At 38.0% G+C, this 14,577-nt stretch overlaps 1 protein-coding gene across 4 annotated transcripts in view; it reads right to left on the reverse strand.

The window, feature by feature from the left end:
• The window catches only part of MYO6 (myosin VI), a 105,409-nt gene that overhangs the window by 14,244 nt on the left and 76,588 nt on the right, over positions 1 to 14,577 (reverse strand). For 2 of the 4 annotated variants that reach the window (XM_039567850.1, XM_039567851.1), the window contains exons 21-29: positions 13,459 to 13,589; positions 13,265 to 13,342; positions 12,216 to 12,345; positions 10,107 to 10,197; positions 7,354 to 7,504; positions 5,793 to 6,001; positions 5,326 to 5,404; positions 3,444 to 3,604; positions 100 to 129 (exon numbers count right to left, since the gene is read on the reverse strand). In XM_039567850.1, the coding sequence (XP_039423784.1) occupies positions 100 to 129; positions 3,444 to 3,604; positions 5,326 to 5,404; positions 5,793 to 6,001; positions 7,354 to 7,504; positions 10,107 to 10,197; positions 12,216 to 12,345; positions 13,265 to 13,342; positions 13,459 to 13,589 (1,060 nt within the window). The remainder of the gene's footprint in view (positions 1 to 99; positions 130 to 3,443; positions 3,605 to 5,325; positions 5,405 to 5,792; positions 6,002 to 7,353; positions 7,505 to 10,106; positions 10,198 to 12,215; positions 12,346 to 13,264; positions 13,343 to 13,458; positions 13,590 to 14,577) is intronic. The other 2 variants (XM_039567853.1, XM_039567852.1) reach the window with 1 other exon arrangement.

A 14,577-nucleotide genomic window follows, 5' to 3' on the forward strand; every position in this document is an offset into this window, starting at 1 on the left:
GCTGGGGTATTAGTACATAAGAGGACAATATCAATTTCTTTTGATTAATTAGTGTGGCTTTTATCTATTAAAGCATTCAAATGGAAAAAAATGCCATACGCAGTCATTTGTGGCTTTGTTCCATTGGCTCTGCAAATAGAAGACATTTATGTTAGACAGACTACTGCCTAGTTAATAGTCCAATAATCTGAAGTGAGAAAAGGTGGGCCATAGCATTTCCTGCTCTCTCACATCTTCTTTATTATCTTATGAATTTTTTTATTATTATTTTTTGACTGATTATATAGACCTTTTTTCCACCCCAACTTTTGCATTCAATGATGACTGAAATTACAATCTAGAAAAAAAATGCACAAGTGAAAACTTCCACCAGCCTTTCTTCCCTGTCTGATCTTTCAAAATCAGAGACTTTGAGACATGCTACTGATGTATTTCATGCTTGGATAAGCGTATCACAAGAAATAGCAGCAATCCTCCTGTAGCTACTCTGGGAACAGGACGGATGCTCTTCCTGCAAGCTGTGGACAGGCACCGAGTCTATCTGCTATACTGGAAACCCACAGGTGGACACACGTAGCACTAAACATGCTACAAATTAGGACTTTTCTGGATTGTTCTGATGCAACACCCAGAACATATACACTCACAACACTCTCTGAGACTAGCTTCTTTTGGTGTTATATGCCATACTGTATGTTTCAATAAGCCACAGGAAAACACTGCCCAGTTGAAAGCAGATACCTATTATTTAAATTATTTTTTTTCCTTGAGTGCTAAGCACTACTGTTAATTTACCCCCAGGTGCAGTAAATCAATTATTACACATCCTTTCAAACTGTGGATGAGTAGTAAAATTGGATAAAGCTAGACAAGGTCCAGCAGATCCAGCACAGAATAAGCATGAATGAAAATGCTGAATCTGCTACCAGAACAACCAACTTTTCTTCTTTACAGAAGCCAACAAATAGATTTTTCAAGGAAACTGCTAATACTTACACACCCTGAAATACCTATGAAAGCTAACGGTGAATGCAGCAAGGTATTGAGGAGAAAAAAAATAAAGTAGAGGCTAGTCATGTTCAAATATGACAACACTAAAGTGTCACATCTTCCTTAAAAATAAGCACATAAAATCCCCTTTTTCTTACTCTTTTTACTCCACAGTTAGCACCATACAATGGAAAATACCCTTTTATTCATGCCAATATGTGAGCATGAAAACCATTTTTTATAAAACTGTGTGAAAACACTGCAGAACCAGCACACTGCATGAATTCGGTACAAAGTCATACATGCTTTATCTTACTACAGCAAAATTTAACAGAAAAGGTATATATACTAATATAAAAGTAAATTATTTTAGTGCATCACATATATGTAATACGTCAGCCTCAAATGTGGAAGATGGCAGACTAGAACTTCTTTAGACTCTGGTAAAATTTTGATTGGCATTATATAAAATAAGCCCGAAGCATTTATTATTTAATTATTAAATTGTGTATTTTGTTTTAACCAATAGTTTTAATTTCACTGAACTTCCATAGCTGCTACCTTTAAGCCAACTCCTGAAATTACATGAAAATCTATCCTCTGATTTCAGTAGAATATTCTGGAGTCTGGGGAATGTTTTAGTATTTTGGTTTTAAACAAACCAAAATAAAATCAAATCAAAAATTAAATTAAAAGTATTCTATTCAGGTTTTTAATATGCTTTAAACTATTTGAAGTAGACATTAGAAACAGAAGGGAAAACAATTTGCCAATGAGATAAAAAAAATCTCATGTAAGCAGAAAAATTTATTATTTTTTCTAGATTTAGGCATTATCTTGTTCAAGGAAGGATTTACATCCCTATGCTAACATGTTCAGATGATTCAGCACTCTCCAGCCATTCAGAAGAGTCTTCAATCTCCTACCACTAGCTACACAGCAGAGAGAAACTGGCAGTCAAAGAGTTACAATGACAATTAGTTAGTTCACCATCCATTCTGGGATTACACAAGAAATACAAATGTCAAATCACCTCTGAGCAGTAGGAAACACTCTACTGGAGTGTTAGAGAAACACTCTAATCTGGAGATTAGAGCTTCACTGACAGAAAAGTGAGTGAATTCTTGGAGCTCTTCTTGTCTATTGCCTCCTTTCTTTCATATTTAAGAGAACTCTGCCAGGTCACAACATTAGAGTGACTTTGTGTTTACCTTCAAAGTATTGCACCAAAATCCAGACAGGAAAAGTGGTGAAGCACTGGAAAGGCTGCCCAGGGAAGCTGTGGATGCCCCATCCCTGAAGGTGCTCAAGACCAGGCTGGATGGGGCTCTGATCTACCTGGTTTAGTGGAAGGTGTCCCTGCCCATGGCAGGAGGTTGGAACGAGATCATCTTCAAGGTCCCCTTCCAACACAAACCATTCTGATTCTGTGAATTTGAGCATGTCAGTCTCATCGGAGACAATATCACAGCTACTGTAGAACTGAGGGGAAAACCACAACTATTTCAGTGGAACTGTCTAAAAGTCAGTATTGTACATGGAGGAAAAAAAAAAAAACAACACCTATCTCAAGTAGGCATACGGTTATTAAAAGAAAAGTATACATCTAGATAAAATTGGGTAGCTAATGGAACACATCTGGGAGTTTGAAATTCCATACCAGATTTTCTTTCACCCATTTCAACAACAACAAACTGAGTAGTACTAATGAAGTCATGCAATCATGTTCATAGGTCCCTTTATGCAACTTGACCAATAAGTACCATTTTTACCAGAACTTCTAAGATGCTTCTAAGGCATCACCTTTTACACATTAAGAGCTGTTGCTTTGTGGACAGGCAGCGAGGTTCTGTATATCAAAAGTTAAACTCCTCTTATGACACATCAAAAATTCACATGAAACAAGACGAACATTTAATTTTTGAACCTGTCTATGTTAGGTATGTTCATTCCACTTGAAAAAATCTTACCAGTCATGACCCAGAAATAACTATTATTTCTGCATTCAAACAGGGCTTCTTGTTTAAAAAAAAAAAAAAAAAAAAATATCCCACACTAATTCACTGTACAAATGGAACCATCAAGTCCTAGCAAAGATGTATTTTATTACTACTTACCACTGAAGAAATTCCATTCCGTACTTTAAATGAGTCATAAAAATCAGAATTTAAAGTTTGCCATCCTTGTCAGAACTCAGAAAGAGAACTGCAGTCATAATCACAAGCACCTACAAAATTACTGATGTACCAAGATGCAAAATGAAGAAAGTCTAAGCAAAAGCAATCTATTTCTAACAAATTTCAAAAGTTAATTTGAAAAACATTCTGATACACTTAATAAACACAAAGTTACATAAAAATGACAAGAGCATAGTCTTAAAGGAATCAGGACAGGAAGGAAAAAAAAAAAACCAAAACCCACAGAGAGGAAAATGTAACTACTTAACTCCATACCTGCGCAAACCTAAATCAAGCTGAGCTTCATCACTGATGAGTTCTGCCTCGCTCTGGGCAATTCTCATTGCAAGTTCATGGTCACGACGTTCCTGTTCAAGCACTGCCTGGTGCTGGGTTTCCTCCTCTCTTTCTCTAGCTAGCTGAGCCTCAATTTCAGCCTGTTTTAGAATAATACACCTTTAACCTTACCCAGTCAAAACCAAAATGCTACAAAATCAATATTAGAAAAATATGCAAAGTAGTATATTAGCTTTTCAAACCATGTACACTTTACAGAACTGAAAAATTAACACTGTTAGTATTTAGTTTGACCCAAGAAAAATGAAACAGCTACAAACTGAATCTTGGTTTTCATATAGTTTATCAAATAATTATTGTCCACCTTTTCAAATAAAGTGCCAAGTAATTATTACTTATTTAAAAAAAAAGAAATATTTTGTTCACTATTACAAAAATTAGCCTACAAAAGTTTTTAGAATCATTAAAACTCAAATGAAACAGAGACTATGGTTACTCCTCCACAGCACTAACACAATACATCCTTGATATTCTGCTCTTGGCATTACAGGACTTTGTGTTAGGCACCACACTGCACATAGGTCTGTGGCTCATTTTGAAAAGGGATTAAGACAGACACTGGAATTCTCTGTGGAACTGATCTGGCTTTGAATTTAAGCAAACAGTAAAACTTCCAACTTAGTGCAATGCAGGAGCAATTCAAATACACTGCCTCTGCAGAGCCAAACAACAGCAGCTTACCATAATTACTTCACAAAAAGCCTTGCACGCACAGTAAGTAGAACAGGACCATCCAATTCTTACAAAGGCATGTACACCAAGCTTTAGCAGTGCCTTTATGGGTGTCATAAAGGAAACACAGTTGTTTCCCACTCATCATTGTGAAGTTGCACCACTAAAGCTATACAATTCCACCAGTGACTTCACCCTACGAATCCCATTTTAGATTAGCTGATAAGACCAACCACCAGGAGGAAAGATAATGAGAAATTAACTGTACATGGGAGAATGAAACACCCTACTGGATTATGTATCTGCTTGGATCCAAACCCAGCATTTTTAACTAAAAGTGTAAATTACATTCTGCATTGCAGATATCCACAGCTCAGAAACAAAGAAACATTGATAAAGACAATCCCTATAGATGTTCTTTTTCTCTTACAACTGCTATCCCAGGTCATCCAAGCAATCTCCAAGAAAAAAGGAAGGAAGGATATAGGGGCCAAACACATCTCAGACTCAGAGTTTGTAATGAAATCAGTAAGATTTGCCATAAATCAAGAGGAAGGGTGGAGGAGTGGGGTTTGAGCCGCATGTATTTAGCGTACACGAATGTAGTCAAAGGGGTTACCAAAGACAGTCCTGCATCCGCTCATTATTACCAATATTCTCAAAGTGTTTTCAGTTAAGCAAGTACATGACAGTCCAAGTCCAGATGTGACTTTAGTAAAAGAATGCCAAACTTGCCTGACACGGGACACACACAAAACCTTCAAAGGCTAAGCTAGGATTCTCCAGTGTTGTGTATTTTTAACTTTAAAATAACTTCTAAAACCCTTTAAAAACATATGTACCTCTACTCAGAAGACCTGAAGTTGCTTGAGAACTAGAAATAGGTGATCTGTCTTGGGATGCCCTAAACATGACATTTGCCTTACATTTACTACTGAAGCAACACTGGTGAATGACTCTGAGACACCCATTTATAGAAAGAAGCCATTAGACTCAGTGGAGAATCTAAGCTACAAAAAAGATTTTAAAATAAGTAAATAAATACAACAAAGCAAACAGACAACCCCAAAACCACCACCACCACAATAACAAAAAATTCCCCAAAGCCACACACAGCTAAAGCATTAACCTGAAGACGCTTTTCTTCCTCTTCCCTCTTTTTTCTCTCTTCCTCTTCTTGTTTTCTCTTTGCCTCAATCTCAGATTTCCTATTACATAAGAGGAGAAGAAAATGAAAACATGTTATTATGAAGCAAGTGAACAAGAAACAGTAAGAAATACAAAGTCTCTTTCATAAAACTGAATGGTAATCCAGAAGTCAGTGCAGTTCTGATGACAGGACACTACATGTAAGTCATGAAATTTTTCAAGTTCATCTGTATTTCCAGCTGCATCATATAATTTCTTCCATATGCTCTTTTGACACTTGCCTTATAAATCAGTGGGAAAGGAAATGTTTCAGCACTGCACAGCACACCCGGAATACAATCCAAGTGACTCTCTAAGTGTAAGTGTATCAAAAACAACCTCATTAAAAAGCCTTTCCTGTTTTCTTCTCGTTCTATAACCAGCAATTTATTCAAATTCAAGACTCACAGCCGTCTTTCCTCTTCATCCTTCCTTCGTTTTTGTTCTTCCTCTTCACGTCTCTTTCTTTCTTTCTCCATTTCCTCCTGGATGCGTCGTAGCCTCTCTGCTTCATCCTCTTGCTGCTTTTTCTTTTGCAGTGCACTGAGAAGCTGCTCTGAGCTTTTAACTAAAGCATCATATTCTTTCTGTATCTGTTCTCTAGTCATTATAGTGGTCTGCAAAAATAATAAGGGGGGGGATTCTTTTTCATTTGTACTTCACTTTTGAAAACATATACTGAAAAAATATTAAGTGAAATGAGTGAAATGAGATCACTGAGCACTATACTTAAATTGCATACACACTTCAGGGTGGGGAAGCTTGAGTCCATTCTTCCCTTTCTTAGTAAAATCCTGAGGACTCATTACTCTCCTCTCCTATAAAACCATACAAAGTAATCTCCATTTCATCACTTAAATTAAACATGACTTCTTTTCAAAACATGCCTTCATATTTTATATCTTGCAGTTTTAAGCAACAGAAATTAATTCCTAACATGCTAGGATGGAAGGCCTGCCCATGTGTATTTTGCATTGTGTTCTTCTTTAGTGGTTATTTACAGCCCTGCTTTTATGTTGTAGCATAAAATAGTTTTTCTTAGTATTTCTGCTAGCACTCATAAAAAACAGTGCAATGTGTTGAAACTAACTTTTTCTAAAAAGTTATTAGTAACAAATGACAGGTTGAAAATGCTTCAAAAATCGCCTTTGCTACACACATTTTCAAACTTTATTGATAGGTACAATTTAATTTCATTTTACAATTCACATCTTACTAATACAACTGCAATATGGGGTGTTTGCTGACCTTTTCCGGTGGTGTATCATGATGACAATCAAATTATATCATTTTTATTAGAAAAGAGAACTCTTAAGTTGACAGGTTAACTCTACCATCTTTTCAACAGTGATTTTAAATAAAGAAATCTCAATATGGTACACTAAGAAAGCCATAATATTGCATGAAACAAGAATTCAACAAACCAAATTTTTTCTAACACTGATAAATGCCAGTGTGCTTTCATTCTGTCTTTGTGCTTCTGTGGTAAGAAACAGAGAGCTATAGACCAGAAGCATAATCAGCAAGTTGAATTCTCTTTACTACCAAGTCTGAAAAAACCTCGTAACTGGAATAGAAATGCCTTTATTCTGTGAAAAATGCTTGTCTGTTTCAGGCCTTATTAAGTTAAAATATTGGTAATATGCATTATTCCAATAAAGAAAGCAACAAATTATTGACAACAATTGGTCTCATAATATCAACATGCATTTTTTCTTTAAAACCTTCAGTGTCAATTTTGACACACAGATAATAATACCAAAGTCTAGACATATGCACCTATTTTCCGGATTCACTTCAGTTATATTCACAAATAATTTTAAACAGGAATTACCCAATGACTGAAAATTAAGACCACCATATTAGGGCATCTTTTCTATTAAGAAAAATGCATTGGCCTTCTTCTTTAGATGAAGCTTTTTAAAGATTCCAGTACCAAGACAATATTTCTCTCATTATTATCACATACCTTAATTTTGGTCATTGAAGCATCAATAGAATCCTCCAGCTCCTTGACCTGCTTGCTTGTCTCTGCTTTCCCCTCCTTCAGAGCACTTACTACTTCATTAAATTTGTCAAGTCTCTTCTTCAGTGTACGTACTTTTATCAGACCATCAATGCTGTGAAGGTAAGACAGCTTATTTGTATCTTGAGAAGATTTTGGAAGGTGGTATTTTTTAAAACTGAACTAATCACTGATATAAAAAAGGTAGCAGGGAAGACAAGTTATGCCTTCTGACAAAACGCACCCTCTTTTTTGAAATTCAAACATTATCACACCAAGTAACTAAGTAATGGAGCCTTTTCCAAACAGTTCTAATACTAATAAGCAGTGACTCAAAATGGAAAAATGCATTTTTATTTTGAGAATTAATTGGGGTCAGTTTTTTGGATTTTTTCACAATAATAAATCATTAGCATCCACTAGAGGATTTTAACTGGAGGGGATAAAGGTAGTAGTGTAGTGCCACTTATTCAAAGAGCAATAATGGAAAGAATCAGATAAAACTTAACAACACAGCAGGGAACACAGTCATTATGCCCCAAAGGAGCGAGAAAACAAGGCTGGGGAAGAGTTCAGGAAAACTCAGGAGTTTTTTTAAGACCTGCTATTGAAGGTCCCACACAGAAGTTACAACTCTGCAGACAGTCTTCTTTCTAAACAGAAATCACTGAACTGGGATTCACAAAATCAAAATACAAAAGTAGAAACTAAATCAAATAATTAAAGTTGAGCACCATATAGCTCAAAAATAAAGGAAATGCTAGAAATGCCAAGATTCAAAATGAAATATAATTCTCAAAGGATATAAAATAAAACACTTTATAAGAAGCCCGCTACTAGAACAGAATTGCATCTCTGTCAAAGAACATAGAGGTGTCAGCAGAGCTTAATGACTGAAGTAGTTTTTCCATCAGTATTCCCTGCAACCAGCTAATGAAATTAATTCCAAGAGGAGACAAGACAGACAGAACACAATGGAAGGGAGCCTATAAAGGAAGATGTGAATGGGTGTGTTGGTTTAACACAGCCTGGTTTTTGGTGGGGGCAGGAGAAAAGCTGCTCGAAACTTCTACGTCCAGCACAGAGGCAATCGCTGAAGGCTCTGATGATGGGCAGGTTACCAGCCCAATTAGAGAAGCTGGTAATGCCTCTGTGATGACATATTTAAGAAAGGAAAAATGGCAGGAAGTTCTCTCTCTTCTTCTCTCAGGGGGTGGTGAAGTGGCAGCAGGGACCCATCCCAGCGGGGGCTGCTGTGGCCCATCCCGGAGGGGGCCACCAGGGGCCATGCAGCCGGGTCCTTCCCAAGGCTGGGATCATGTGGGCATAGCCCTCCTGAGGCTGGAGCCACCCATGTGGTACCGGCAGGGACCACATTGCCAGCAGTGAGAGCCACGGAAAGCAATTCCCTGATGCGGAGCCCAGACGAGATCAACCTCTCAACTGAAACTTGCAGACACCAACTTTCTTCCAAGTCAGGGGAAAAAGGAAAAGTGAGGACACGTGAGGAGAACCAACATGGTGGCACCAAGGTCAGTGAAAGAAAAGGAGAGGGAAGAACTGCTCCAAGTGCCGGAGCTGAGATTCTCCTGCAAGCCGTGGTGAGGACTATAATACAACAAACTGTTTCCCTGTAATTCATGAGGAGCACAGGGGGGTGCAGAGATCCGTGTGCAGCCCGTGAGGAAGAGTACTCACGCTGGAGCGCATGGATACTGAAAAGCTGTAATCTAGTGAGGAACTCAAACAGAGAGAGATGACCCTTGCTTTTAGAGCCAGAGGAAGAGAGCCTTCGCTTCCAAACTAGAACAGCTCATCCTTAAAAGACTAAACCCCATGAACTAAAGTGAGCCCTGCTAGGCAGTTCTGGGAAGACTGCTTGGCCTGTGGGAGGGACTCACGCTGCAGCAGGTTCGGGCGGGACTGCTGCTTGTGGAAGTAAAAACCACACTAGGAAAGTTTGCAGAGAACTATCTCCCGTGGGAAGGATCCCACAGCACAGCAGAAGAAACTCTTTGCTTAAGCAAAGTGAAATAAGTGAAGTAAAACTCTTTGCTTAAGCAAAGTGAAATAAGAAGTGAAATACTGACCAAAACCCCATGTTTTGTTTCCTTGCGTGGTCGGTGGAAAGAGGGAGAGACTGGGAAAGAAAGGTGTTCTGAAGGTTTGCTTTAGTTCTCATTACCCTTTATACTTTTAATTCTGTTAATAATAAATCTTCTCTATACTATTTAAGTTTTGAACTTGTTTTGCCTTAAAGTTTTTTTCTTCAATAATCCTTATCTCAACTCATGAAAATGAAGTTTTCAGTTCCCCCTCCTCTGCTCAGCTATAGCAGAGAGGAAAATAAGTAGATGGGTTTTTCGTGGGTGCCTGGTGCTTAGCCAGCGTCAAACCACGACAATGGGTAAAGGGCAAAAATTAATGAGCTTAAATTAAGTTAGACAGTCTTAATAAAGGATTTCTAAAAACAAGGCTGTCGCTGAACAATTTTATGAACAAAGAGCTAAAGAAACATCTCTTAGGAAAGGTTCAGATTTAGTCTATTCATCCTTGGGAAAGAGCGAAGGAACACGGAACCTCTCAGCCTCCTTCAATTGTACTTAGCATCATTCTATGATTTCAGTTATATTAAGTGAAGTAAATATCATCTTCTTACAGTCCCAAGAAAATACTATTTAAAACACATTTTCTTCAACCAAGGAATATCTTCTTACCGTGGTTTGTGCTTTCTCTTGCAAAGCCACATTCGAATAGTCTTTTGTATTTTAATGCAGGCACTGGCTCGATATTTTATCTTATTTTTCACTGTAAACACACAGAGGATAGGGTCTTAATGTTTTATACAGTCTAACACAACTTCTATCTTCCTCACACATTTGATGTCTCAAAACTGTATGCAGACTACATATGCTTAAGAGCTTGTTCTATATTGGAACCACAACACTTAAGACACAGAACAGCAGAATTCACAATCTTGGGCCAGGTATAGAGACTCCCACCCAAAACCAACAGGAACAATGAAACATGTGCAGACCCCATCTCTACCTTTACTGAAACACCACAAGTGCCAGTCTCTATTCCACACCATCTTACTCCTACTCTGCACAGTAAACTTCAAGACCAGGTTGGATAGGGCACTGAGCAACCTGGTCTAGTGGGAGGTGTCTTTGTCCACGGCAGCAGGGGTTGGAACCAGATGATCATTAAGGTCTCTTCCAACCCACACCATTCTATGACTCTATAAACTGGGCAGGCCTGTTGCAGTGGGGATCCTGCAACACGCATATATCAAACCAGGAGTCCCGTGGAAAGGAAATATATATGGACAGACAGATTCTTGACAGCTGTTTCAGAGATGTTTATTTCTCCAGCCGCATGGCCGGGGCTCTGCCGAGGAACTGTTCCAGTCACGGGACCAAGGGTCCTTCTGCCCGCGCAGGGAACACAAACCAACCCATGGGAACGAGGCTGAGCAGGGGCAGGGAAGCCCCGTGCCTGTGCCCTCAGGGCCCCTCTCCCAGGGCTACACGGCAGGGGAGGGACCCCAACACCTCACCCGTTTTATTTTAATAAAAGGAGAATGAAAACAACTGGATAAACGTAACAAGAACAGTTTCAAAACAAAACAAGCCACCCTCCTGAGTCTTTAAATGTCCAAACAGATTCTCTGGAACATCTTAGGGCTGACAGAAGGGAGACAGAATTCTCTGAGCATGCTTTGTGGGGAAACTGAGGCAGGAGAGGGTTTAATTTCTTCCCTCCCCCTTTTCATCCCCCACTCGGCATTGGAAAGGGATTTTTGGGGAAACAATTGGCAAAAGCATGGTTTTGTGAGGGAAACCATGGATGAAAAAACGGATTGGGAATACACTGGGGGTAATAGGACATAGGGTAAAAGGGAAAGGTGGGATTAGAAAAGGGAAACTGTAGGGGGGGCTTACAATGGAGATATTGTCTAACATGACTACGATTTTTTGCATATATACTGCCTTTTAGAGAAACACCATCAGGCCCAGTGACCTGCGATGCTTGTAACCCTTTTCTCCCTAGTACAATATTAAATTCCACCACCTCTCCATCTCCCAAGCTTGGGATCCATTTTTCAGGGTTATTCTTTTTAATAGCAGTTCTATGCACGAATATGTCTTGCTGGTTGTCACACCTTGTTATAAAACCATAATTTTGCTTAACATTATACCATTTTACTATCCCTAAGGTCTTAGTTACTATGATCTTTTCCTTTTTCCGAGTGGCTGCTGTTTTCTGTCTCGCTGCGTCTCAGGCCAAGCACTTAGAAACTGCGTATCAACAGCAACAGGGACTTAATTGCTGATGAGCAGTAATTCCTGGAGTGGAGCTGTTTGCCCTGTAATTTATGTCAGTACTTTCAAACATGCAGTTTCTGTCTGAATATGACAACCTTTGGGCAGGCACTTTCCAGAACTAAATGATTCCATGTTGCCAGCTACGAGTGGAACTACTCTCTCCAGCTGATGCTGAAGTCTCTTCCGGGCAAGACCTGTAATAGCTGGTTAGTTATGGGCATGGGATCAGCCAGGACCAGTAAGCACCCAGGCAGCCTGGACACAGGAGACTAGTGCTGGCCCATAATGCCCATTTTGTAAAACCTCTGCTGTAACCCCTCCTTATGTACCTAACACACAGCACAAAAAAAAAAATCTCACCAACCTTGAAATGAATTACTCAGATTTCAGTATGTAACCATCTGCTATACATGTCCTTGGCCACATTTCAAGGTGATAATAATTGCTTTGCTGTATTTTTAACAAACATTTTGATTTAATAAAACATAAAATACATACATTTAATCACCGAGAGAGAACACCATTGAACTTTTTTCCAACGACTGCAGATAAGCCAGCGATTCACTCGTTTAACCAGCTCTGCTAAGTGATCCGGATCAGACTTCATTATCTGATCAAACTCTGCAAACTAAATAATAATTAAAACAAGTTTTACATATTAGGAGGACAGAGAGTGTTAGACATTATTATTTAAGATCATGCTGAGTTAAAATGTTAAAATATTTTTTATGTAAACTGTATGTTATTATATCAGTTTTCAATTAAAATGAGCAGGTACATTTTTTTACACTTTATTGTTTAATGATAACAGAAATGACAACTGCAGATTTTTTGTTTGTTTTATGGATGTCCAACACGTGGCATTTTGAATAATATAAACATTTACTAATCACCAAAACTATTTCTTGCCAAAATTTTTTTAAATCAATTGTTTTTCTACGTCCTGGAAATGAACTCTGGCCTTCCACAACTTCAAGACACATCTAATTATATATCTGTGGAAAAAAATAAAAGCTGAAAGCACGTCTCAATTTTTAACCTTTGTATAAGGTTCCCACTGAAGGCAACATTTTCTGAAAATCCTGCACTTCTGTTTTCAGTAATTATATGATAGGAAGAACATTCTTCTGGGATTACAATAATTTTCCTTTCTCATCACAATAGCTCTCTACTTCATCTCCTTTCTCTGAATAGCAGCAGCAATGCTTAAAATCACAGAAAGATTTCAGGTATAAACAGATTTTACTAGAAAATATTTCTTCTTGGCTCTGACTTCCTCTTTTTAAAAGTCAACATAATTCTTGGAATACAAGCATTGCTTTAGAAATACTGTAGCATCAGCAACAAGACTATAAAACCAATTGTATCGGTACTAATACTGTGCTTTTTTCCAAGAAAATGAACAAAATTATTTACAAAAATCCTGGGCAACCTTATTTAGGTTGGCCACACTGTTATCAATATGTTAAACAATGTCACCTTCAAAGGTCCTTTCAAACTGAAATTATTCTAAGATTCATAATCATGAACTCCAAGAAAAAGATTACCTTGCCGGGTCTAAAAAACACCTTGGTTAGACCGAATTTGTAATCATTTTCATTCAGTCCCAGGGCTTTAAATAGGGCCTGAAACACAGAAAACAGAAAGGATTATATTCTGCCTCCTTCGAAAAACCACAAAAACCAATGCTACAATACATTTTCTCTCCTGGATGATACAGAAGAATTAATTTCTTTCTTACTTTGCAAAAAAGCCTAGGGTCCAGTCGAGCCAATTTTTCAGGCAAGTATTTCTTGTACATATTATATAGTTCATGAAATGAAGCTCGTGATGGGAAACCACCTTGCATCAAATCCAGAACTGACACCATCCCTAAATTCACAGAGACACATGTACAAAAGCTGGGATCAGTAACACGCAAATTAAGCAGTGAATTCTGTGATAACCAGTTAGTTATGACATAAGACTCAAAGACGTTGTTCAGTGACTAAACCACAAAGTCCAGCTAGGACTCGATCAAACCTCAAGCATTTTTTGATGATGTGATCAGCCACAAAAAGTTAATCCTGAACACATGAGAAGAACCGATAGTTTTCTCCCTACTTGAGAGGTAAGTAACACTCAATCGTGCATAGGACATTTTCCTAATATTTCCCTCTAAATTTTTTTTTTGTTTTTCAGCACATTCGAAATGTTCATTTTTAAAGGGAAGAAAAGAAACCCAAACCCCAAACCACCAAATAATGCCCAACCAGGTTTTTATTTTAATCATGTGAACGGTATTTGTGAGACATGGTGCAGATGCAACATCAAATACATATGCAGCACTAGAAGATTTAGTGTACTTGAAATACAAGGTATCAGCTGCTAAGATGTAACTTTAATGTCCTGAATAATGTTACGACATTTTGGCTGCAACTAAGACACCAGTGAAGCCCAGACACAGTCAGTAAGATTCAAATTGCTTCAGTAGCATAAGCCATACCAGTTTTTACCCGCTACTTTACATAAGCCTATCAAGCAAGGCTGCAAGTAAGTTTTCAAGTTAGCCCTTAACTTGTGTTTGCTGTCTTAAAACTTAATCTTTTGCATATTTGCTTTCAACAGAAATTTAATTTGTTCATACTAAGTCTTTGTTTTTCAAAAAGTTCAGTGGGCCATGAGCAAATAAAGCTGTAAATTTGGAAAGCATCTAACATTTCAAGAATAATGAAGATGCAGCATTGTGTCCATGTTGGATGTTCAGTTAGTAGTGATATAAATAAACTTTTGAGAAAGTAAACCAGTATGATTAAAGGCTATCATAGTATCTATAAAACCAAAGAACACTGGAGTGCTTCAATTATTAGATATCTCAGCT

The sequence above is a fragment of the Corvus cornix genome, chromosome 3 (assembly GCF_000738735.6).
Source record: "Corvus cornix cornix isolate S_Up_H32 chromosome 3, ASM73873v5, whole genome shotgun sequence".
Lineage (NCBI taxonomy): Eukaryota > Metazoa > Chordata > Aves > Passeriformes > Corvidae > Corvus > Corvus cornix.